This window comes from Lytechinus pictus, chromosome 5 (assembly GCF_037042905.1).
Source record: "Lytechinus pictus isolate F3 Inbred chromosome 5, Lp3.0, whole genome shotgun sequence".
Classification (NCBI taxonomy): Eukaryota; Metazoa; Echinodermata; class Echinoidea; order Temnopleuroida; family Toxopneustidae; genus Lytechinus; species Lytechinus pictus.
The window spans coordinates 55032617-55059700 of NC_087249.1; the positions used below are offsets into that span (position 1 = coordinate 55032617).

A 27084-nucleotide genomic window follows, 5' to 3' on the forward strand; every position below is an offset into this window, starting at 1 on the left:
AAAGAAGACAGAAACAGATCAAAAAAAGAAAGAAGGATAGAGGGAGTGAAATAAAGAACGATTGAATAATGAAGTGTAAGTTAAGTTGATGAATAATTCAACTATACGTTCAACTATACCTGCGAAGGTTACAAATCCAAGTATGAAGATGTTTTTCTTTTTGTATCGAAATTGATATATACATATAATTCCTTAACTTATATGAATGTGTTCAAGGTGCCGAATTGACATTGAATAAGAATGAGTAAATACTGTAGACAGCTTGTGGTACCCGATTCCATTCAACAACAATTTGCTAATTGTCGTTTAAAATAAAAACACAGCCCATTAACCGTATCAGAAGTATGTTTGTTTTTTGTTTTTATTTATTTTATCCTGAATGCAGAAATAAATCAAAATCAAATTTCCGAAATCATAAAAAACACAAGATAACATACACAATAACTTACAAAACCACAATGATAATAATTATACGGTTGGATAGACAATTTCAGAGCGGTTGAGCATAACAGCTCTGTTCTTCCATGCCATGGGGTCTAATAAGTATATGCATGTGTACAATGAAGCATTTTTTCTTTTCACAGACTTGCTTGTAACTTTACGAACGCCGTTAAAACTGGTCTCCATCTTCTATACAAGTCCAAGGACTAAACGAGTCGCAAATCATCTCCCATTCTGTCTAGATTTTACGACTTCAAGAAAGACAGATCATTTAGTGCTAAACGACAGGCACCGTTTAGTGACCTGCAATATACCCTCTTGCCCGCCCACCGCCCATTTATATTTATGTCCCGAGCCCATAAAATGGGCGACGAATAGGGTCAATTATTATCCCACTGTATCATTGTGAACGGATTTATGATTCCAAACGATCACGATGACTTGAATAATACAACCCATGAATGACTCCTTTTGTGGGTGTGTCCTCCCTTGACTGAATGCTTTATGAATTCAGCATTCTTTCCGAGGAACCATGGATCTTACTATAGTAGGATCCATGGAGGAACCAATACAGGAATTAATGCCTTGCAAAACGACTCTTGCACACCAATTTTGTTTCGAACCCTGCGGTTTCTGTTTTTTCGAAACCACAGCTATACCGAGCATATTGATTTTTTGGGCAGATTTCACCTTTTTTCTTTAGCTTTCCATATTCAATTTGATCAATAAACTTATAAAATCATAGTAGAAGAGGTTTGTAAACATTATACTCTACTCCAGTGGCGTACCTAGGATTTTCCACAGGGGGGGGGGGGGCAAAACCGTCCGCCAAATTTGACAAGCAAAAAAAAAAAGTATTCAATCTCAAATAAAGGATTTTGTACCCGAAAAAAATTTGACAAGCAAAAAAAAAAGAAAAAAAAAAAGGTCTTCAAGCTCGTCAGGGGGGCAAAAAAGGTATTTCAAGCTCGTCAGGGGGGCAGGGATACGTCCTTTGCATGGGTTGTGGCTCGTCAGGGGGGCAGACTGCCCCCCCCCCCGTAGGTACGCTAGTGCTCTACTCATTAAAATAAGGGAGTGCTCACCTCATTTTCTCTTCTCTCCTTTTCTTTTCAAGTTATTATTTCATTTTTGTTTCCCTTTCACCCCCCTCTCTCTTTCTCTTTATCCCTCTTTTAATTAAAGTTGTACTTTTCTTTTGTTCTTGTCTTCCTCTTCACCCCATCCCTCTCACTCTTGCACGCACACACTTTTCTCTCTCTCTCTCTCTCTCTCTCTCTCTCTCTGTTGAATCAGATGCAACTCTTGTCACGCTTGGTGAGACGGGGCTCGACCTGGTATCGTTTATTTTCCCAGAGTTTCATTCTACAACAGGGGGGGGGGGGTGGGGGGGGGGGTAACAGTGATAAATCAACCTCAGCGACATAAACCTATCATAGCATCTATAGAGGAGATGATGGGCCCTGCAAAAAAGGGGACTGGTATTGCCGAAGAGAGTATTATCACCTATAAAGGTATGTAGATGATATGCCAATGGATAGCTCCATTATATGCCCTTTCTTAATGCATTAGTAATTTCCTTTTAAAATGAATAGATACGAATAAAGTCTGAATAGTTTGCGGGGTCCATACATACGCTCCCCTCATCACCCCTTCCACCTCGTTCCTTTACGTCCTGAATTACCCCCCCCCCCCACCTCAAAAGTGGGTAATTGGGTAAAGTAAACATACCAAATTGAAAGAATGGTTTTATGCTCCATAAAACTCTTAACTTTGCGGTACTGAGTTGAACAATTCTGAAATTCTATCAAAATTTACTGACATGAACTTTCCCATAATATCATAGTTAATTTTGATAGCTAGAGAGGGGGAAATTGCTTTTATATCATATTTTGACATTTGGAAACATTTTCAATTGCGGTTGCTCAGCCTCCATGCAGAAAATTTAAAAACTTTTTTTTATTTCAAATTTGTGCAAAAATGTACATACAATAAAACCATAAAATTTTTGGTCCAAACTTGAAATGAAAAAATAATAAAAAATAACGCCTTTGTGATGAGCTCTTCTGCTTTGCTCTATTGATTACTTATGTTTTCGAAAATGTTACCTTTTCTTGCTCCCCCAGCAAAAAATAAGTCTGCGTACATTCCTGCGACCCATTTCATATTTGCAATAACACTTTAAAGCTACTGAAATCATTCATATTGATTGGCTGATAGTAAACTTGTTATACAGAAATTATGCATTAAAAAGAAATAGTGATATTGATAGCGGATCTAAAATAAAAGGAAAGAAAAACAGGCAAGATAAATATACTGATATCGTTTGAATTCATATGAAGCGACTCGCACATTATTACTCAATAGATCTTTTTTACTATGTGTGAACAAGCTACCAAATTAGAAATTAATTCATTTCGTAATTTGTGAATATGAAACCCTTTAGTAAACAGGTATAAAACTATATATTCATGCAAATAATTTGATTTCAGTAGGCATTGGCATATTATAATGTTGTACATTCATAACAGGAATATTAAAGTTGCTTGCTCTTTAAAATTTTATATTATTCATATGCTTAATCCGATGCAATTTTTGTGTGAAAATAAAAACAAAACATAATCAAATCAAAGGAAATCATGGATAAAACGATTGCAAAATTGAAAAAAAATCGATTAATTACAATGAAAATAAAAGCATGAAAAGGACTGTCTGATAAAAAAAATGACAGGGCTAGCTCTAAAATTAAAAGTAAAAAAAAGAAAGAAAGAAAGACAAGACCGCACTGGTTGTTTTTCAGAATGGACGCCTTTAGTTTTCGAATCCTCAAACAAGCAAAATTTGAGTTGGAATAATAATGATGTCTGCCGAGAATCCGGTAAATTTCATTGGCTTTAGACGATCACGAACTGAGATGATGTCGCTCTAATAGTCCAAATCTGTCAGCCGCTCAACCATAGGTGCTGTGCAAACGTCCTTAAGTCAACTGTTAAGTGATCGGAGGTTGGTTTGGATAAGCATTTAATGCAATTTAGCTTCTAATGCCATCTCACTTATCTCGGGCGCTACTTGTTTTCATTTCTTGCTGTTTCAGGATGCCGTCTTTTCTTCCCTTTTCTCTCATTCATTCTCATGCATATTGTACTTTCTCATTGTCAGCTTTAATAGAGTCACGTGAAAGACGAACAAATAAAATTGAAATTAAAGAAGAAAAGATGATAAAGTTCAAGTTTCAACAAAGGTAAGCGGAAAGACTTGTCAAATGAATACTCTACACTCTATGAAGGCATTAGTAAAGAATAACCAATGTTTGGGTGAATTGGTTTCCGACAACAAAAGAACAAAAATTGTATAAAAAAAATCAATTAAAATTCTGTTACATTTGAAACAGATTTAGTTATAAAACTATCACCATTGATCAATCTTTTCTTTTACCAATATTTTGGTCGGACACGTCGTTTAGACCGTCACCTTGATCAACCATTGTAGCATGCAGGGTGATTTCGTGAATTTTTCGGTAGCCTATAGGCAGAGATGTATATACGAAATTCGAGGCCCCTAACCCATGGTCCCATGCATTGTATCCAGGGGTGGCCGTACACACGTTACATAATGTACACCCTCAACACATTATATATGCTTAAGAGGTTTTCTAGGTTTAAAAAAGTCGTTGAGATGGCCCACATCTTGATGAAGTCTCTTAACCCGTCTATGTTTAGTTATGGATAACCCCTTCCCACGTTGGACATCAACGATATGGACAACATCATCTGTTTCATCATAACGGATTAAGGATATGATGAGTGATTTGACGGGGTGGTGAACGGTTCCTTCGCCGGTGGTTCCCCGGTGTTTGTTGGTGTCTGTCCGCTGATCAGCTGCTCATCAATCGAGGGCTCGTTCATTTAGTTGACCGTCGTCACAAAATCAACAAACAATTTGATCTATACCACGTATTGCTTAAAGTTCAAGTCAACCCCAGCAAAATGTTGATTTGAATAAATAGAGAAAAATCAAACTAGCATAACGCTGAAAATTTCATCAAAATCGGATGTAAAATAAGAAAGTTATGGCATTTTAAAGTTTCGCTTATTTTTCACAAAAAAGTGATATGCACAACTCAGTGACATGCAAATGAGTCAGTCGATGATGCCAATCACTCACTATTTCATTTGTTTTTTTATTGTTTGAATTATACAATATTTCATTTTTTACAGATTTGACCGTAGGGACCGACTTGACTGAACCATAGAGTATTAAACAATGTTAACTCCACATAGGGAGGAATTAATCACTGTTTCACTTGACAATGAGGAGAAATTTATAATATTTCATATCATAAAATACAAAAGAAATAGTGAGTCGATGACACCTACAGTCTCCTCATTTGCATACCGAACAGGATGTGCATACAACTGTTTTGTGAAATTAAGCGAAACTTTGAAATGTCATAACTTTCTTAATTTACATCCGATTTTGATGAAATTTTCAATGTTATGCTTGTTGTATTTTTCTCTTATTATTCAAATAATTTTGTTGTTGGGGTGGACTTGTCCTTTAATAAGTATAGCAGAGCGACCCCCGAAAACACCTTGTGAATCCTACACCGTATACAGACAACGGTTTTATGAACATCATCGATGTTCTGAGAGAAACACACATTCAGGTGTTGAAATAAATCGTCGAGTTTTAACATAAAAGTGTTGAAAAAATAACAAACAAATAGTGTTATGACAACATAATGGGCGTTAAACCAACACCGCGAATTGTATTAAGGATGGTTTGAAATGCTATGTGTGGCTCTAAACACTGCTCTGCTTTTAAGACTCTTCTTCCTTCTTTCTTTTATTTTTCTCCTCTTTCTTCTTCTCTGGGTGGCAATCGCCCAAAGTTGGCTTAACAGATCGTTGTTGAAATGTGGGCCATCATTTTGCGTGTTTTGTGAGACGACTAAAGAAAAAAAAAGATGTCAGTTCTCCTCACTCGCTGTTACAAACGGAGATTCATTGGACGACACACCAAGTGCCCATTCCCCCCAAAAAAAAAAACCAAAAAAAATCCGCCGAAAAAAAAGTAGTGATCGAAAAAGGAAAATAATGTAAACTATGTTTTTATTATAATTATTTATAAAAACAAGATAAGGTTTATTGTGATTATATCTTTTAAGCAATGATACAGATCGAGTCTTCTATATCAAAATACAGGATATTTTGGAAGGCAAATTAATCCGTAAAGTTAAAGGGCCACATTTGGCAATAATTATACCAACCCAACATCCCAAATTATAACAGTTATGAATTAATCGGGTACAAGTTATTAAATTCAAACAATAAAAAAACAAAAGAAATAGTGAGTGATGGGCATCATCGGGTCAAAGTTATCAAATTGAATTGAATTGAATGGATACGGCGCAATGTAACGGGACCCCAATATTCAGCTATTACATAAACATGTATTTTATGTACTTTTCAAATGATAGATCTAAATATTCAATACTTTTGAATATTTTTATTTGAATACAATTTATTTCTTCATTTAACAAAAACAAAACTCTTCACAAATATCCCACACGTCAATCAGATGAATTCCATTTACCACTACCCCGGACCATCCTTGCAAAATCAATTTTTACTTTTGAAGGCCCTAGACTCTGGGGAACTATTGGTAAAAACATCAAAGAATCACCAAGCCTTAATTCTTTCAAATATAAGTTCAAAAAATTTCTCCAATATAACCATTGAATTTAACTCTTCATCACTCAAACTCTTGTATTTTTTTTAAATCAAACATGATTATCATGTCACGTACGCTTTTCCATCTCTTTCGTTTTCCTGTTGATCAACGAGGTCCGTCTGTGAGTGCTGGGGCTGGATTCTGGAGACCTTTAATCTCTCTTTCTTATTTCCTTTTCTATTTTAATTTCCCCTATCTCCTTTTAATTTAACTGGTTCATGTTCAAGTTGTTATTTTGATTTTTATATGCTATGCAACTACAAGAATATTTATTAGGAGGCTGCACTCTACAAGCTCCGCTTTTTAGCAGCCTCCTCCAATTCCAACCTGATATGTAATAATCTTGAATATAATTTTTGTACAGGAATACTTGAAATATGTTTTGTATTTCATATGTTAAAATGTACAAAATAAACTGTAATTGTTGAAAATGGAAATAAACGAAATGAAACGAAATGAAATACGACATATACCGGCCCCACGCTAAGGAATAGTTTGGACCTGTGTACAATATACAATTTAATAATACTTTTAATATACAATATAAAAGAAATCACTGAGCAATTATTGATTTCTCATAAACATGATTTTGTTTTATTTGTTTGTTTGATTGTTTCCTTTTTTGTTGTTGTTTATTTATCTTTGTTTTGTTTTACTTTGAAGTTTGTTTCACGTTGGTTTGATTCTTTTTTGTTTGTAATGAAATTATGATTCTTATCTTTATTTATTCTTTGGTACTTGCCGCATCCATACCATATACTAAATTTTAATTCAACGATTTATATATCTTGGGTGTGCACGTCTTAACAAGCCTTTATGGATTTTGTGCATGCCCCACTTCCATTCATTATTTTGTTGTTCATCTATATTGTTATAATTATGTGCCAACTATGATTTTATTATTACCAGTATTTGTTCTGGCTATGTTCTTTTGATACCTGTGTTTTTGTTTATGTTGTTATTCATATTTTCTTTATGTTCTGATTAATATGTTCTTTTTAATATATTTTTTTAAATAGATACTTGAAATCAATTGAATATGGGATACAAGTAATTTGATAAAGATTCGGTTTGGTAATTCTACCGTATTGCTCATCATTAAAGGTGGAAAAAAGAACAATCCAGCATGGCAAAAGTCTTTTCAGTATTCGAGAATAATCATAATGATAAAATAATTCGAAAGAATAATCGCTCAACACGAAGTTTGTAGGTAACTTGAATAAACACGGAAACTTTCTATTTCTTATTGAGATAAAACAAAATTCTATTTTAACAAGATTAACCTTTATCTGTGTCTTTTTTTTTTCAAATATATTTTTAAAAAATAAACTTCTATTGATTTAGCGCAGAAACACTCATTTTAAAACGGAAGTACCACAAAATTACACAGAAAAATAAAGTAAGTCTACAGGGGAGTGTCAATACAACCTAAATAGTTTACGTGTTAAATCAATCTCTATCCCTCTCCCATCTTTCCTTATTTATGCCTTCCCTGTGTGAGAGAGAAAGGGGGGGGGGGGGAGGAGGGAGGGGGGAGGGGTGCAGGATGTTCTCCCTCGGACAGGTGCTAGCATTGACCGGTTTGTTAAGTCACGTGACCAGACTCTAATATCTTGGATCTTTTCCGAACAATTTCGAAATTGCGCCCCGGTTTATCTTGGTCGTGCGCTAGCCCAATTTGCGGACAATTTAAAACGCATTAGACCAACTGGAAGAATAGGGCACCCGAAATACGACACACAATAGGGTTCAATACAAGGCTCTCAATGTACCTTTTCAGCTTTTCCACCACAAACAGAGGTTATGAGAGCGAGAGAGATGGAAAGAGAGAAGGGGGGGGGGGGGGAAGAAAGTGAGTTAAAGAGAGAGAAAGATAATAATAGGGGTGGGGTAGACCGTGAAAGTGGAAGATTAAGGGTGGGGAGAGAGACCTAGATATTCTCAAACGAAAAAAAAAAATCGAATCCTTGCTTTGACCACGGAGCCATGCTTTGATCATGCTGGAGCCATGCTTTGACCACGGAGCCATGTTTGATCATGGAGATATAACAGAAAACCCCTTACCGATCCACACACTTGTTGTTCATCCGTTTTGGTAGCTGTAATATAAATGATTATTATCTGACATAAAAATGACAAAACAATTAAAAAGTTTATTTTTTTAATGTGGGGAATGGATGATCGAAGTGACGCCAAATCTTATTTTCGTAAAAATGACAAACATTTCAATTTATTCACATTTTTTGTTATGACTACAGTTAGCGCTCATGTACCATGCCCTGCTATGCATGTATTCTCTCAACGCACCCTTCCCTCATTTCATGTCTTCAGCCCCCTTCCTTTCATCTCTGGTTAGAAGAGTTTGTTTAGAGTGGGCTGGTTAAAACTGGGGTAAGGCTGGCTGTAAAAAGCTCCTACCATTTGCGTGAAGCCCCGAGCGGTAGGCCTGCGTGCGTCTGTCCTTCTTTAGCCGGCCCCAAATCCATCTCGGAAACCAGAATAGTTTTCACAATTGAACAAAAGCATTATTCATTCTCTAATATTTTCTCTTTCTCCCCCTCTGCTTTTACACGTTCACTTTCCTCTTCTTCCTCACTCCTCTCTCTCTCTCTCTCTCTCTAAGGGAAGAGGAAGAGTGATGGAAGAGGGATATGGGTTTAGTTTTTGTGGGTGAGCGTACTTTATGAAAGGATGTCATATTGATCATGACATGGAAAGGGTACGAAAAGGTATAAGGGAGGAAGAGAGAGAAAAGGAGAGACAGAGAGAGGGAGAGAGAGGGGGGGGGGGGAGAAAAGGGAAGGGTGGCGTTGTCCTTAGCGTAGCTGGTAAAAAAATCGAAGAAAAGAGGGATAGATCTTAATCAAACACAAGTACGACGGTCAATAAACAAATATAGCTTTGATTCCGTGTTTATGATTTGTCGATGATTGTATTTCACCAACCACCCGAGTACATGTAGTGTGTGTGACTATATAGAACCCCCTTATATTTTTCAGTCGTCTGCTGGCCAATCTCCCAGAGTTCAGAAGACCGAACGTTTGTCGGCGTAACAATTTTAAACAAGGTGTTACAGAAAACTTTTCTCTTGATATTTCATGCTTAAGATGCTTGAGGTTTGAGACGTTTCTTTCATGGGAAGAGAAGAGAGAGAGAGAGGGGGGGAGAGAGGGGGGGGGGAGAGAGGGGGGGGAAGAGGGGGGGGGGGTGATAGCCGAAAGTTATGGTTTAATAAGGTTTCGTTGATAAGGGGCAAACATGGCAAAGGAAGCATGAGTGTGAATTATAGGGTCGCGATTGAGTTTATATTTAAATAATTATGGTGGATCCAGGATTTACCCTATAGTAGGGGATGGTCAGATTGACAAAAGGTTATCACCACCCACGACAACAATTTTCCCGTTTATTTTATTTTTTCAGGGGGAGGAGAGGAGGAGTACCGAGGCCCGCTCGCCTCATGGACCAATCAGGGAAGTGTTATATAACACTTCCCTGGATCAATAATAATGCCTGGTTGCATCGTGATGTATACAGTTGTGCTCAAAAGTTAGTGAACCCAAGCACAGTAGTCAAATGTATTACTGTACACATTGCGTGACCAAATTATTCCCAAACACCCCCTAAACGAGTTTTTCTCTGCGTGCAAGATAACCCCCTATAAACAAGATTCTCGCGGGCTTCTTTGACACATTTTGGCCCCTAAACAATATGTCCCCAGAAGATGACCCCTAAACAAGTTTTGTCTACTTGCTAACAAAACTATAGGCCTATTCATGGGTATTGCATGCCCCCAGTGCAGTTAGGGTTAAAATACCACAAGGGAATATGTTAATACTGTAAATAAGTGTCATCCAAAATTCATTTGGTTGTAATTTTAAAAAGTCCCGGGGAAAAAACCTGGGGGAAAAAACATACCCAAAACACGTTTTGCTAGTATTAAAAAAAAAAAATTGAAAAAATACCTTAAATACGTTTGACCCCTTGATCGACCATTGACCAGTCTTTAAAAATCACCTTTTTTGAAAATCGGTGTTTTTTATACCTTTAACGAGTGCACGCGTGGCCCGCGTCCAAAACTGAAAAAACCACCCCTTTAAAAGCGTTTTTTGGTCACGCATGTGTACAGCAATATATTTGATTGCCCCCCCCCCCCCCCGGGAAAATGCCTTCTTTCATGCCATGTGTTGAATGCAGATAAAAATGTTCGGCGAGCCCTGAGAACCAAACTGTATTGAATGTAATATTTTATCACATGACTTCATAATCAAATATCAAAAGTATGGCAGAATTTGAATACTTTTAAATGTATTTATTTTTTCTGGTGGGGTTCACTAACTTTTGAGCACCACTGTATATCATGGATACTGGAACGGTCAATACATTCAAAGATTTTGAGAAAGGACTTTCATTAGTGTAAATCTCGATTATTATTTTTGGAACTTATTACTGTTGTCACGGTTGTCAAAATGGAAACTGAAATCAAAGATATGCGCAAATTCTTTCTTGCCATCTCAATTTTACTTTAGTCAGTATAATAGTATTATCATTATAGGTTTGGTTGAGTTATATGAAAATAACTTTGAAAAATATAAAAACAAAACGCATAACACAAAAACAATGTAAACATTGACCTATGACACAGATTACCGTATCACGAGAAACCCGAAATGAACTGACATGTCAAGTTTACCCCAACAACAAGTCGAGTGAATAAATAAAGAAAAATCAAGCAATCATAATCCTGAAACTATCTCTAAAATTGAGTATTAATTATTAATCTATGACACTTATAAGATTCTCTTAAATTCACCAAAAGGCTACATTCACGAAACTGGTGATAGTTATGTGAATAAGAGAGTCACAGGCGAACAGTATAGGGGGAGGATTGGAGGGTATGGACCCCCAAAATTTTCACAACCAAAGAAAAAAATGAAAGAAAGATAAGAAAAATTGTGAAATTATGATACTAAATTTCCAATAATATGTCAAATTCTATCACAAAATTACATTTCTGTATCAAAAAGTTAAAAATTTTTGCTGTCTCGCTTCGTTCGTTCGCAGTTGTTTATAAATTTTGCCCCCTACGCCAGGTCTGGTCCTCTCTAAATTTCTGGCTTATTACGTCACTGAAGAGAATCGACGATGTCAAGTAGGCCTACTATTTTATTTCATAAATAAGGATTATGTGAAATATAATTTTATCAATTTTTATATAAAGATTCGATGATTGAAAATTGTTGTTGATTGAATAATGATTGTAATAACGATGAACGGAGTCAAGTCATGTTTTCTATTGTAGGAGGAAGAAATAGAAATATGAAAAAAAAAAAAGAACATGAAAAAACAAGGGTATAGTCACACGTCCAACATGCCCTCAGATATTCCAGTCATTTTCCCTTCTCCTGTTTTAATACTTTTATATCCGCTTCCATTTCCTCACACTGCAACAACTCCGGTGTTGATTTAACACCAGCTCGGAATCTATATATGTCCACACCAGAGAAGTATTGAAACAACACCAATTTGGAATCAAACCGATGCTGTTTCAATACTAATTGGTGTTGTATAAACACCTATCTGGTGTTAGACTAATACCAAAAACGGTGTTGTTTAACACTTATCTGGTGTGGATATAGATTCCGGGCTGGTGTTAAATCAACACCAAAGTTTTTGCGGTGCAGTTTTTCATAATTTGTGCAATCATTTTTTTTTATAGGCATAATTCAATGGGAATGTTTTTTTTCTTTTTTGCCTCGATTAGAGGAATTATTCACATCCAAATCAGGGGTTACACAGTAAATCACATTCAAATCAAAGGTTACACAATTAATCATAAATCATGAAACATGTTATAAGTATTATTACAGTAATTACAAAATCATATTTAAGTTACATAAATTGTTCTTACACGAATCGTAGCAAGCCCTTGGGCAGTTCATCTTTTTAGTTGGTCTTTTTACTAGCAATGTTGTACATTTCTATCCGTTTTTTAATTTCTTTTATAGATACATGTTTCAAAACAAAATTTCTTTTTTCAGTTCCTGATTTGTTCCTATCCAAAATAACTTTATATATTGACCAAAATGCAATAGTTACAAAGAGATTTGTTTTAATATCATTTTCAACTTTAAGCAATTGTTTGATTTTTACTTCCACTTTTACATTTTAAACTTCTCGCAAAATAATGTTGATATATTTAAAAAAGGATTTGTTTAGTTCACAGTCAATAAAAGCATGTGTAATATCTTCTTTAACCTTATGCAATCATGGTGGTGGATGTCGGCCATACCCTCCGAAGTAGGCTACCATTTCTCATTCTATCTTGACCAACTTGAAGGAAAATATAGCATTGAGTAAAAGAACATTGCTTTGACTATTAAAGCAATCTGAGATGCAGGGTCCCAATAGTTACTTATGTCTGTGAAATGTTAAAAAATATGTAGTCCTAAAATTTGCACCGAATAATAATGATAATATTAGATGAAATTGCAAGATACTAATATCTGACCATCTCGTCTACAAGATGAAAATCTAAAGCTTCCGTATACTCTCTCCTTTACCCTTCTACACTTGCATGATATGTTGTAAAGAATAAGGAAATTATATGAAAGAAAAGGGCGTGGCTTTCGTGTCTATTATTAACACTGTGGTTTGTCACTTCGAATCACACTAGCATGGACTGTCAGCGAACCTGAACGGGCAACGGTCGCCACACACCGCCGAGTCTCTGGGGCTAGGCCTTCTCAACAAGCGGTGTAGAATGGCTTTGTAGGGGGCCTCCCTTCCAACGGGTGACATGGCGGTATACACGCTTCGTGTGGTTTTCTCTCAAACAGGCTACTCAAGCTACAGTCACCAATCAAGATTTTGTTTTTAGAAAAAAAAAAATCAATGGAAAGCATGATCCGGTGGTTATAATTTTACATTGAATGACGCGAATGACTGTGAAATTCGCCGTCAATGGCTTGCATATTGTGATTTAATCGACACAAATCAATAATTGTATTTTGTCTCTAGATAAGCGAAGGGAGAAAACTTAACAATCGAAAATCCTCTTGTGTTCTCATTATATCATGTACTGTAGATTTGGAAAAATATTCTTTTTATTGGTACAAAATTATAGATTTTAACTTATATTTGATTTTTTAAAAATCTCTGGAATCAAATCAAGTAGAATATCATACAAATGTGTATGACATGTGTATTTATTTCACGCAGGTTTAGTCAAAATGAAAAAAAAAAAGGATCAAAATGATGTGACTTGATTAACTCAAAATTGTAGCTTTAAGTATAACAGAATAAACTAAGGAATGAGTCCTCAATCATTTTCCATCGTGTCACAGGGGATGGACAGGGGCGGCTGTCATACGAAAATTGGAAAAAAAAATTAGTAAAAATAGATAGAGAGAAAAAAAAAGAAAAAAAATAAGAATATACATGGTTGGGTATATAAAGGAAGTATGTAAAATTATTACACGACCCATTTTTATTGATTGAGAAAGATCCATTACATTTCCTGGTTTATTCCGTATTGCCCCCGACCGAAATGCATTTGTGCCGCCCTTGTTTAAATAATGATATAAAAAAACATATTTCAAAAAATTACTTTTTTAATAGTCGCTACTGGCAGGCTGTCTTTGAGAATGAAAAAGATAAAAAAAAAATGTTGTTTGAAACAATGGAAACCCTCAGCTGTGCCGAAACAAGTCGCAGATTTACACCATTGACAAACAATTATAAACGGACCACTTCATTTGTAACCTCCATTTATGGCAACTTTATTTTACATTCATTGTTAATTATAGGTCTTATATACAATCATAAATTATTCATTTCAATTTAAATTCAACTAAAAATCGAAGGATAGTGTGCTTGTGAGTGAGAACCACCCCCAATATATATATATATATATATATATATATATATATATATATATATATATATATATATATATATATATATATATGTTTATCAAACAATGTTCGTAGGCATGTTAGGAGTGAAATTAGCCAGATATATTATTATGTATGTGGTTCGCTATTTATTGTAAAGAGAGCGACGGAGCAGGAAAGGATAGCGAATGTTACGATTGATAACACCTTTCAACTTCTTTCAAAATAATAATTTTATTCACATCTTTCTAGTTTTATCGATCTTTTTTTTTCTACGAACTGCCCAGTCTTTGATTCACTGATTCATTATTTTGGTGATGGTAAATACATTTTAAGTTGTATTATAATCCCCAGACGGATTTTCAATTACCACGATTACTTATATCTTAAAGGAGAATGAAACTCTTGGAGCAAGTTAGCTTTTGTGAAAGCAGAAAAATCAAAAAATAAGATCAACAAAAGTTTGAGTAAAATAGGACTAGCAATAAAAGAGTTATTAGCATTTGAATGTCGAGATCACTAATGCTATGGAGATCCTCCCATTGGCAATGCGACCAAGATCTGTGATGTCACACACGTACAACTCTCCCATTTGGACACTGAAAATATACCCCAAAACATTTCTTTTTGCTCATTATAATCATATGACAAACGATTCATCAATGTTATAATGTTGTGAAACCTCTGTACTTGTCATCTCATAAAGAGAACACCTCACCTTGTGATAGACTCTATAAAAGTGAGAATATAAGTGAAATAAGTACTAAAGTAATGAGGGAGTTGTACGTGTGTGATATCACAGATCTTGGTCGCATTGCCGATGGGAGGATCTACATGGCACTAGTGATCTCAATATTCAAATGCTTATAACTTTCTTATTATTCATTCAATCTTCCTCAAACTTTCAACAATGTGTTCCTTTGATTTTTCTCTTTGATATGGATTCAGCTGGTTTCAAGGGTTTCATTCTCCTTTAATATAAAGAAATATTTTGCCCTTTAACTATCCGGATACCCCATTACGTACAAGAAGCATAATCGTATCCCAGTGCGAGGAGCCATGGACGGAGTAACAGGTTACACCTCTACCCCCTTCTACCATCTCTCGCCTTGCTAACGTTATAGTCCTTTGGGGACCCACGCGAATCATCACCTAATGATTTTAGCCTAGGTAATCCCTGCCACCAAGAACTGACATCATACACAAAAGGGGGTGTGGCTTTTGGGGATCAGATAGAGGGTATACTTCTACCCCAATCACCTTGATTACCACTATCATCACCAGCTATTCCATGACCATTCATCAAAACCCACCGAAAGTGATGTGGCTCAGAAGTGCGATAAGAAATCCGCGGAGCGCGAGAGATTTCGAGGGGGGTAAGCGGTGTCATTCGCGTGGCTGCCACACGTTGGTCTCGACTGGGCCAATCACGGCTGATAACCATGGTGACATCACACAACCAGGTCGCCTAAACTAAACAAAACACACGAGTTGGAGTCACGTGACTGGTGAAATAGAAAGAAACAGAGGGGAGGAATAGAGGGTCGGGGGAAAGGAAAAAGTGGAGAAAAAGTAGAAAAAGTGAGGCTCGCTTGAAAGAGAGTTATAGATGTAGTGGTATTAGAAATTGGCAAGGGAATAGGGGTATATTTAGCAGCGAATGTGGTAGTTGGGAGGGCAGAACAAGGGTGTTGATTCGCGGACAAACCGCTCGGTCTTCAGACTTGTGACCAATACGAGAGCAGAGTGAGAAGAGAAGGAAATTGAGCCAACCCGAATATAAAGGAGCGATATACGTTGCTTACTCCCAATGGTACACTGGTAGTATCTGCTTGGCGACTTAGAGGGTTAGACTCTCATTATTCACTGTAACTACACCTTCCAAGATCTGAACAGCCTTTTGGGCATCGATTCATCAACTTAAGTCCGGGGAAAACCAAGTGCAATATTTATCTTTATGGGTCAAACCAACTCAGTACAGCTTTTATCCTCCTCATCAATCATCCAGTCTGAAAGCAGGAAAGAGCGTAACAATTTATCTCCAAAGTTTCTCAACTATTTTCCATTCTAATATCAAAACTTTTTGTGGCTATTAAGTGCAATATTTTACATCACAAGGAACCTCTTCGATTCCTAAAACTTTTAAAGAACCTGATAGAGAAATTGTATTTGTGAATGCGACTCTTGATTTAACCTTGCTGGAAGTTGTGCGTCTTCACGATGTCCCGCTCATTTTACGTCGACTCTTTGATTTTGAACCGAACCCCACCTCTTACACCTACTAACGGTACGGACCATCCTCGGACACCCGTCTCCATTCATCATCATTCTAGATCATCACCAGATACCAAATCATCCAGCATTTCATGTTTCAGACCCCACACCGACCCCCTTTCGCCCTCTTGCCCTCTATGTGTTCGTGACCATGTTGCTGCGGCAACGCACCCCTGCCACCCTCGCCTGCCACCACTTACAACCTCTCTACCATCCATCTTCAAATCTCCACTACCACTACCGGGACCACACCCAGCATCAGGACACCACCCTCACCACCATCACCACCACCACCACCACTCCAATGCCACCCGTTCATTTCTGGAGGCGTACCAAGAAGCGCACCTTCGTCAAGGATCATTACCCCTGTCACCGGCACGTCTCTCACCCCACCAAACACCCGTTTCATCACATCATGAAACCTTTAGAAACTCTGCAGACCCTAGGAGGATCCATTTTCTACCAGTTGGTAAGTCAGTAATAACATTCTTTTACTTGTTTTGCAGTTTGATTTTTCTTAAAACAATTTTTAGTGTAGTCTTTTTTTATATATAATTTTACGACAATTCATTTGAAGCGTAATTTTATTTACTGTGTTATTGCATAAAAGTCATCGAGCTTGTGATGATGATGATGTGAGGAGAGTGGGAGAAAGAGGGGAGGAGAATGAATAGGATGAGTGGGGCATGAGAAGGAGAAATGGTTTGATGATAATGTTGATTCTGATGAATATGATTATTGTTTGGACTATTCAGATGAGGATGGTTTCATATATCGTTGAATTTTAGGAATTCCCAGTTCTGTATCATTTTTGTCAATTTTGAAAAAAGTTGGTATATTGTGTGGGATGAATAAAACTGGAGAGAGACAAGGAAAGTTATAGTTTAACAGCATTTTCAGTTTTGTTAGATCCGTCCATACATTTCATTTTGAAATGTCGTTGTGAAACATTTCATGAAATTTTTACCTACTTTGCTCTTTTTGGTCGTCATGATGAGGTTTATTTTATGTTTGTTCTTGACTTGTTTTTAAGTAGAGAATAATGTTTCTTAGCAAAATATGATGACGTTTATCTTAGTCTTCCCCCAAACCTGATTGTGTATAGCTATGTAATATCTTATCACTATTATTATTAACGATATTTATAATTCAGCCTTTATGGGGTTCTCATTGGGATTGTAATGTTATCTAGTGACGAATGTAGATTGAGAGTCTTGTTAAATATCTTTTATAGAGATGGATGGGATTCGAACCTTGTACTTGATTAGTTACACTGAATAGTGATGTGCAACTCTAACAATTTAAACAATCAAACAATTTGATAATCTAATTATCACCATTGTCAATTGGCCTGTATACGGGCATTTAGATTGGTTATCAAACCTGTTGGATGCATCAAGTATCAATGTAGACCTGCTTAATTGTCCTGACGAGAGCATCATTGTATCTTCATCTTGTCTGTCCGGACAACAGTTTTTCTATCTTGGAATAATTACACATTGATAGGAGATTGAGAGAGATGAAGAAAAATGGAATTGAGGAGGAGAAAGAGAAACAAAAATAACACAGAGCTTGTTAAAATAATTCATCTCTTTTTACTCCCCATTATATCATGTCCATAACGTTTCTTTCTCTCTCTCTCCGATTTCACATCATATTTGATGGTTTTCACACAAATCGTGTCACTTGATGGTGTCAGATAGCAATTGGTGTTTAAATCACCGTACAGACCACTCGCTATGCATGTCTATATGCTGGTAAACTGCTTGTCTCCCTCCAGCTATCACTCTCCTTGTCCACCGATTAACCGCCCCTCACTTCGCGGTTGGTGACGGCGGAGATCGCCCCAGACCTTCGTCCGTCCCACCTGGAGGTTTTAACCATACAGAAAATGTGATATCTTAATCAGATAATCTTGTTCATCGTTACTCAATTGTAACGATTTTACTGACCACTCGCGGCGATTGAACACGCACTCTATTCTGACATGATACAGCGATGGGGAGCACGCTGAACGAAAATGGGTTCTGCTAATGTGGATTGAACAGAATTTAATCATATTCTACGTTGATTTGTACAACACAATAAAACAAAGCAGACCATATACAATGATTGATACACTTTTTGTTATATCTTAATTAATTAGTGAAAATTTTAGAGAAAAACCTCTAATAAGGCTTCCTATTCTGGAATCATCACGATCAAAATAATCCATATATCAGATAAATTGACATTGTGATACCCGATAAAACCTTTGGATGGGTCGAGGATTTCAAAAAAGAGGGGTATATGGAATCTTTTTTATAGTGGGGGGGGGGGGCTACAAAAATAAATTCTCGTTGCCTACTGCCAAAATGAATTTGACAATGATTTTTCCTGAACGTTTTGGGAAAGTCTTCATTACTTGGGCAAACTTGTGAGCACAGGGAGCATGTGCATTCCCTCATGGATCGGACCTACACACAGTAATAAATATGTTGCCAAAATTCGCTAAAATACCAGTTTCATGTATAATACCGAATATATATTAAGTTTTCTGTATAATGATTATACAGAACGAGTATTCCAATTATTCATCGTGTTCATTCCATAATCTACATGATATCTATGGGATTTTCAATTCAAGAATTATAATTAGTATAAAAAATGAGAAAAAAAATTATTATGTAAATTAGTACTTGTGAATATTCAATTTTTTAACACTCTATTGTAGGCGTACGTTAATCAAAACTCGGGTGATATACTGGTGTTGAGTGGTGTTGGTGTGCGTGTGTGTAATAATAATATTAATGCGTATTTATATAGCGCTTAATACATCGGAACGATATATTAATTATAATTACCCCGGTCATCGGATTCAATCAGTCATTCCCGGACACAATGTGTGCACATCCTCCATCCCTGGGGAGTATTCTAGTCAGTCGCCGATGAGGCGCTCACAGTACTGGACAAGCTACAATGACTTTCACATCTTACCAGGTACCAATTTAGCACCTGGGTCGAGATTGGCAAAGTGTGAATTAACGCCTTGCCAAAGGACGCCAGACCGCGGTGGGATTCAAACACACGATCCTCTGTTTACAAGGCGAGAGTCAGAACCAGGACACCACGGCTCCTCCACAGGGGGGGGGGGGGGGGGGGGGGTATGGGTCAATACATGAATTCAAGATTTACATAGCAGAAAACTCATCGCAAACAGGTACCCTCATGAATGTTGTTAAAGGACAAGTCCGCCCCAACAAAAAGTTGATCCGAATAAAAAGAGAAAATCCAAGAAGTATTGTATTGACAGTTTCATCAAAATCGGATGTAAAATAAGAAATTTATGACATTTAAGAATTTCGCTTAATTTCAAAACCTTTTGCAAATGAGGGTACTGATGACGTCACCCATTCATTATTTCTCTTGTATTTCATTATGTGAAATATGAAAACAAATCAAATTCTACCCTCATTGTCATGTGAAAGAAAGGTTTATTCCTCCATGAACAGGTGGAATTACAAGTTTTTCCCTATTGTAAAATTTAAAACTCAAACTATAAAAAAAAGAAATAGAGAGTGGGGGACATCATCGACTCTCTCATTTGCATGTCAGTGAATTGTGCATGTATTTTGTGAAAAATAAGCAAAATCGTAGAATGCCATAACTTTCTTTTTTTACTTCCGATTTCGATAAAATTATCAGCATTGTACTTGTTAGATTTTTCGATATTGATTCAAATCAACACTTTTCTAGGGTTGACTTGACCTTTAATATTGAAATGGCCAGTATTAGAATCTACCTGCGCACTGGTTCAACTGCGCACAATATTTACATTCTGTCATCATGGACTCGAGCTTGTGGTGAGCGATAAGCCACACCCACCGCTGACTAAGAGAGATGGGTCACATGATCCGAGCTCAGGCTTCATGGGCTTAAGTAGTTTGGATGAAATTTTGTCAAGAGTTTTTTTTTCACGAATTAATTTCGATGAAGAATTCGTTTGATTGGTCATATTTGGGTGAAAATGAGAAAAAGGTATGAAGCAATGACCCAAGTTTATCGAGCTATTTTAATGTTTTTCTTTTGCTTGCTTTTATTATGCAGTTATATGTTATTTTACTTCATCGCCCTCCTCTCTCCTGTTCCTCTTCGCCTTTCATTTTTTTTTTCCTTTCCTATATTTTTTCTTCTTCTTCCTCTTCTACTTCTGCTTCTTCTTCTTCTTCTTCTTCTTCTCCTCCTTCTTCTACTTCTGCTTCTTCTTCTTCTCCTTCTTCTTCCTCTTCCTCTACTTCTCCTTCTTCTCTTTCCTCTTCTTCTTCCTCTCCTCCTCCTCCTTCTCTTCCCCTTTCTAGGGCCCCTCCCCCGTCTCCCCTCCTCGTTCTTTTTTTTCTTATTCTCCATTCTTTCTTCATATCTTCTTTTTTCTCTTCTGCTACTTTTCCCTCCATTGTTTCTCTTATTTCCTTTCACCTTGTTGTTCCTTCCCTTTTATTCAATATCCATGTTTATCTCTTAGCCTGCCATTCCCCCTTTGTCTTTATTAATTTTCTTTTCTTTTCATGAAAGTCTTCTTTCTCGAGGGGGGGGGGGGGTCTATTCACCCATACATTTACGTTAGCACTCCTTCAGTTTGTGATTCAATTAGATTGAGACCACGATAGGCCAATAGTGTTAAACATTCGTAAACTGAAGCCATGCTCAGGTAAAGACTCAAGAAGAGCATTTACTACAATCAAAGATAAAATAATATGAAATGGAATAAACGTAATAGAAGTGAATGAGCACTGCCCCAGAATGGAAACGGAATTTAAAAATGATGTCTGCTAATGTATTTCCGGTTTTCATCAATTTTTGGGGCTACAAAATATAAAAATGTTCGTATAATGTTTGAATAACTAATCAACTATGCAAAAAAATTTTTCGATGTCCTGAATCGACGTAATAATGAAGAGAACCTCCGAACACTGTGCTCAGTGCTTGACAGAACGTGCAGAGGAGCACGGTCATTAAATTGAAAGTCTGCCATCAACGGTCAAATGGAACCAGACCTATCGTTTCTCCTGAGCTCTGTCAGCTGATTGGTCCATTGTTTTAGCCAATCATGTTGCGGAAATCTGATTTGTCAGTGTGCTACAATATACAGCTCCGAATCTTTAGTACGTTTCACGAAGACGTACTCAACGTACGTGAAAGGAGACGAAGGGGGGGGGGGGGGGGGGGGGGGTGTTGATGAAATGAATCAACGGTTAACTTTTTTTTCTCCCACATTCAATTATGTGCAGCTTCCTCTCCAAAGGGATGGTGGTATGATGAAATGTCATATTTTTTGCCCCCCCCCATTTCCACTCTTTTTCCATTCCATCTCCATTATTTTACCTTGCTCTGTTTTCCTCACTGTAGGCCTATCTTCTTTTTACCTAGTTCTATATAAATTTCTCCCTCTTGTTCGCTTTCTGACTATCTCTCTTTTTAACACCCTCATCTAACATATCACCTTTCTATTTATTCCCTCTACCTTTCTCTTCATCTTTCTTTCTCACACTCTCTCTGCATCGTTTATCCACATCCCCGTATTTTTTTTCAATATTAGAAGTGCACACTCTTTCCGTTCATTTAATTTTCCATTTTTTTTTTCTATATTCAGTCTTTTGTGTTCTGAGTTTATTCGTGCTTGTTGATTCGTGGATGACGATGAATGATTCTGTTTTCGCTTCATTTCGTACAAAATAATGATTCAATATTATTGAAGCATTTAAGTTGATAAACACAGAGTGAGCGTATTCTCACGTTCATTGAAAGGGATCGTTAAATGATAATGAATTTAAAAAGAATCTTGAAGTCAAGTGTCATGCTGGGTTTTGTTTATTTAAGATGTTACTAAACCCCGCGAAATCCCCAATGCAGATGAAAACAAAATTCCAATTAAAAAAAGGCAATTTTGTGTGTTGCAAAATGCTAATTGCCCTATGTTTTATATGAATGTTATAAAACCATTGTATTTTTCCAACAACAAATATTTCTTTGCATTTCCCGATAGCAAATGTGAATGTTAATGACAAACATGTATTAAAATTGAGTTATTCAGTGATCATTTCTCATTTAACATTTTAAAGGACATTTCATAGGTCATGCTACAATAAAGATAGGATTTTTAAAGGTCCTTTATTTTTTTTCTCCACAAGCTCATTGCACCTCTCGCAGTTCCTATACTGTAACAATACATGTTTCCACATGAGTCCTCGTTTTCCCATTCTATGTACATTTCCTCTTCAATGTCATTCCAGTAAACTATTTCCATGCCATATCAAACCAATTCCTTTAATTCTCTGTCCTACTTCCAATGTCCTCCTCCTCCATGACTCAACGCACCGTTTAGATTTATATCTCGTAATGAACCGTGACTTATCTGTAAACTTACCCCTGTCCCTTATTTCCTTTTCTGCTAGCCCTTTGTCCGTCCTTTTGATCGAAACCAAAATACATCTCACATTTGGTTTTATTTGTTGTGGATACATTTTTTGAAAGGAAACAAATTCCCCGAAGACAACGTGTACGATAGAGACAAAGGTGGGCGTACAAAGCAGATATTCTGAAGTGAAAATAATGGAGAAAGATAGAATGAATGATAGAATGGAGGATGGTTACAAGGGGATTGAAGAATAGAGTGTTTGGTGAGTGACATGGCAATGATACAGCACAGAAGATGAGACAAGGATGAAAAGAAAGAGAGAGAGAGAGAGAGAGAGCAAGAAGAGGGATGAGATGATTGGATGATAAATAAGAGCAGTAAAGGACCGAATGTAAAAAAAAAAGAAACATTGATTTCTCTGAAGCTGTATTTGATGATAAAATTCAATTTCACGGTATTTTGCCCTGTTGTTCCGTTTGTTGAGTGACAGCTTAGTTCGTTGAAAAGCGAACAACCTCCATGTGATATAAAATCAGGCACTGCAACATGCCGTCTTTACAATCCCTGTTTTTTCGCATTCCATTCGGATCTTCCCCCTTAGAACGGTTCACAATATTCAGCCGCTCTAATGTTACAATATAATAAAGGTTAATATTTCTATGTATGTTTGTTATACTTAATCGCAGTTTGTTATTGTTATCTTGCATGGATGGATTGAGCTTTTTGGAAGTGCTTTTTTGAAGCTTAAAAATGTCGATATAAAAAGTTTTGTTGAGGATCACATGGGTCTATCCCATGTAAACAAAAACAGGTCTGAATAGATAACCAGATCAATTAAAAAGAAATGACGACTGAATTTCGAACAAGGCCACATAAAATACTTTAAGCATCATGATATAGAACCGAAAATGAACAAACATTGCTCTATTCAGATTAGAATAAAAATTGTGCTTGATTTTTATCACCTCAAATACAGTTGAACAATTGACCTTTATATTCTGAAGAAACAACAAGAACATAAAAACCCAAAATAAATATTTTTTTTCTCCAATATTGAGATATTTGTCCTCTACGAACACCGTGAACTGAATGAAGATTTTAAACATGGTTAGTGTAGATGTTGACTACTAACTATATTGTAAATACATTATTTTGTTTATGTCTTCCTTACTCTTATGACTTTGTTTATCTTACCAATCATCAGGTTCTGAGCGTCATCAAACTGATGATCAAATCCGCGAGAGTAGTAAAAGAATCAGGACAGCATTCACCAGCACCCAGCTCCTTGAATTGGAACGTGAGTTTGCATCAAACATGTACCTCTCTCGATTACGACGAATCGAGATCGCAACCTACCTCAATCTATCAGAGAAACAGGTTAGTTAGCACGGTAAATTAATTATGACGACGGTGAGAAACGTATCAATTTACAATCAATTTCTAATCGGTATTCTTTTTTTTTTCAATTTCAATTTTATTGTTTAACCATCAAATACAAGAACAATACAAGCAAGCTGACAACAAAATCAAGGAAAAATACAAGACAATGATGGTAAGGTGCCCCCGGAGAAGCAAGGCTTATAAAAAGGGGCAACCAAGTAACAACTTTAATATCAACAATTATAAAAAATACAAACATAACTATCTATTTAAAAAAGAGGAAAAATACTCGTATCTATAAATAACACACTTAAATCGATTCAATTCAATTCAAATAAACATTTATTTTCTTTCATTTTTCAAAAAAAAAAAATCATTTTTTCAATACAAATTTTACAAAATCATTTGTTATAAAAGTAATAATATATAACCCATTTGTTAACAGAAGAAGGAGTTATTTCCTGAAAGCAAAGTCTTTTGACTGGATAAGCTTAATACAATGCAAATACACAGAAGGGGAAGGGGCAGAACAGTCTAGGAGGAGGAGGGGGTGACCGTGCAAAATTTTTAATCAGATGATATTTCTTTTTAATGTTTTTCTACACATTTATTGAAGAAAGGTGGAGGCTGAATGCCCTACCCCAGCCCCTCATTTCCCGGTTCCGCAGCCCTGGTTTATGCAATATTGGAGCAAATCATCTGTACAAAACCCTTAAACATGTTTAAAAGATAGTGATGTCAGAAGAAAAGTATATTTGTATCAAAATATTGATAGCTTAAAGCCCGGTCTAGTTTCAGTAAATCTAACGATCATTCATTTCCGAATCTTGAATTACTTATCATATGAATTGAAAGAGTGAACTATATAATTAAAATACATGCTGTATATATATTTGATCTAAATATATATATTTACATTGATTTATCCAAATTAAAACAAATTAATTTCCGACAGTTTACCACATATTTTGTAAAACCGATTTGTCAGATTTCTGCACATCGTGCAATACGCTTTAATATCGCAGAGCCAAATCATGCAGATAAAAATAGGCGAATTGCGCACCGTGAGTGCCAACTTACAGCGTAGCATGCAAATATGTAATCTATTGAATTGTTTTATCATAAGGTTACTAGATAAATACATCATGATCAACATAAAATATACTGTAGGCAGATGAGTAAGCCGGTAGTGCCTCACACAGTTTGTGATCTTACTCCCATTTTTACCCTTTTAATTTCTTCAGGTCAAAATCTGGTTTCAGAACCGGAGGGTTAAGTACAAGAAAGAAGGCAAAGGTCATCCGGATTCACCTCAGTCACATGACTGCAAGTGTCATCACCAAGTGACGTCATCACGTAGTAACGGCCACGGGAGACATCATTCGACGTCCTCATCGATCGTGGAGACTTCGACAACAATGATTTCGCCAAGTGATGACGAAGAAAAACTATCATCGGAGGATACAGTTGATAACTGAAACAGCAGATATCGATCTCCGATTCATCGTCGTCATCGACAGTCTCGTAGGTCCTTCTGCCTCATCAACCTTATGGAGAAGAAAATCAGCTAGCCGTGATCATTGACGGCCATTCAATGTCTCATCACCGCCATCGTAAAACAGCCATCTTGTCCTGATCGTCATCGACAAGAATTTACCACGATGCCATGCATCACCGCCATCGTCAGCAACCTATTCAACGGAATATGCTTATCCATACTTTAATTTCTCAAATATCTATATCTCATTTATGCCTTATCATCATCAATGATCAGCCTTTGTGCCGCAGTCACAACAACAGAACCGATTACAGATGGATCAAAACTTTTATCTCATTATCAATGTAACACAATCAGTAGGTTTTGGCGTCTGTTTCATGGTGTAACTGTAAAATTACAAGGAGCCAATACTACCGCATCTTATTGGCTCACTGACTGGTTATTAAGTATTAATTAATATGATGTAGGTATGAGATATAGCACCCATATTCAGAGGGAGTTGCAATCAAACACAACTAGATTATCAACAGGTCAGACATGTCAGAAGCGCGCATTCTGAGAGAAGAGTTTTCTGTTCCGAGTTATGTTCAAAACTTTAAACAGTGCTCTCACTACCCGGAAATGCGATGGTGGGGAGGAGGGGGGGGGGGGTGGGGTATCTTTCCCTAGAGTTTGGAGTTGGGGAAAACGTCGTTTAGCATTTAAACGTTTCAAAAATCTTCATGAAAGTAAAGTAACAAATTATCATTTGCATTAATCTCTGTAATAAACACAAAGTATCTTCCTTGATTTGATTGCCGAGTCTGTTCGTCACCCATCGGCTTGTTGCAGAAAGTATTGCATTAAAAACAGCGAATATCATTTATAATCGCATTTCCCAAATGCGCCACTAAATACGATTGGTTGAACATTGTTGAATCGTTGAAATTGGATCCCAACTCCCTGTTGATGAAGATGAAGATCGACAAAAAGTATACTGCATTGCAATTACACAAACATTAATTTTTACAAATAACAACGATGTAAGGTGTGTTCAAATCGACAAAACTGTTGAAAAATCGGTTTGTCACAAATCTCCCCAAATATCAAGTAGAAAATGTGATCGAAACATTTTATTTTTCAATTATTCGTCTTGAGTCTGAAAATTTTCTGAATATATATCTTTGTGCGTAAAACGTTGTATTCAGAGTATAAATTTAGCTCACCATCTTAAAGGGATGCTCCGGGATGAAAATATGTATATCTAAATAAATAGAGTAAAATTCACAAAGCAAAATGGTGAAAATTTCATCAAAATCGGATAACAAATAACAAAGTTATTGAATTTGAAAGTTTAGCAATATTTTGTGAAAATGGTTATATGCACATCATCTTGAACATTCATTAGGTGGGCCGATGATGTCACATCCGGGCCCACTTTCCTTTTTCTTATGTTACTACAAATTTGTAGTCCTTAGTAGAAAAAAAACCTA

General features: G+C 36.4%; 1 protein-coding gene across 1 annotated transcript; it reads left to right on the forward strand.

Moving 5' to 3' along the window:
* The first annotated feature begins 15923 nt into the window (after positions 1 to 15923).
* LOC129260092 (GS homeobox 2-like) lies at positions 15924 to 26169 on the forward strand. Its single transcript, XM_054898150.2, has 3 exons — positions 15924 to 16809; positions 23939 to 24111; positions 25359 to 26169. The coding sequence occupies exons 1-3, from the start codon at positions 16287 to 16289 to the stop codon at positions 25590 to 25592; spliced, it is 930 nt and encodes a 309-aa protein (XP_054754125.1). The 5' UTR covers positions 15924 to 16286; the 3' UTR covers positions 25593 to 26169.
* The last annotated feature ends 915 nt before the right edge of the window (positions 26170 to 27084 follow it).

Excerpts from the sequence above, each read along its gene's own strand:
- LOC129260092 (XM_054898150.2), top strand. The coding sequence starts at position 16,287 with ATGTCCCGCTCATTTTACGTCGACTCTTTGATTTTGAACCGAACCCCA. Across the intron at positions 16,810-23,938 it reads GATCCATTTTCTACCAGTTG|GTTCTGAGCGTCATCAAACT; the intron begins GTAAGTCAGTAA and ends ACCAATCATCAG. Across the intron at positions 24,112-25,358 it reads TCAATCTATCAGAGAAACAG|GTCAAAATCTGGTTTCAGAA; the intron begins GTTAGTTAGCAC and ends TAATTTCTTCAG.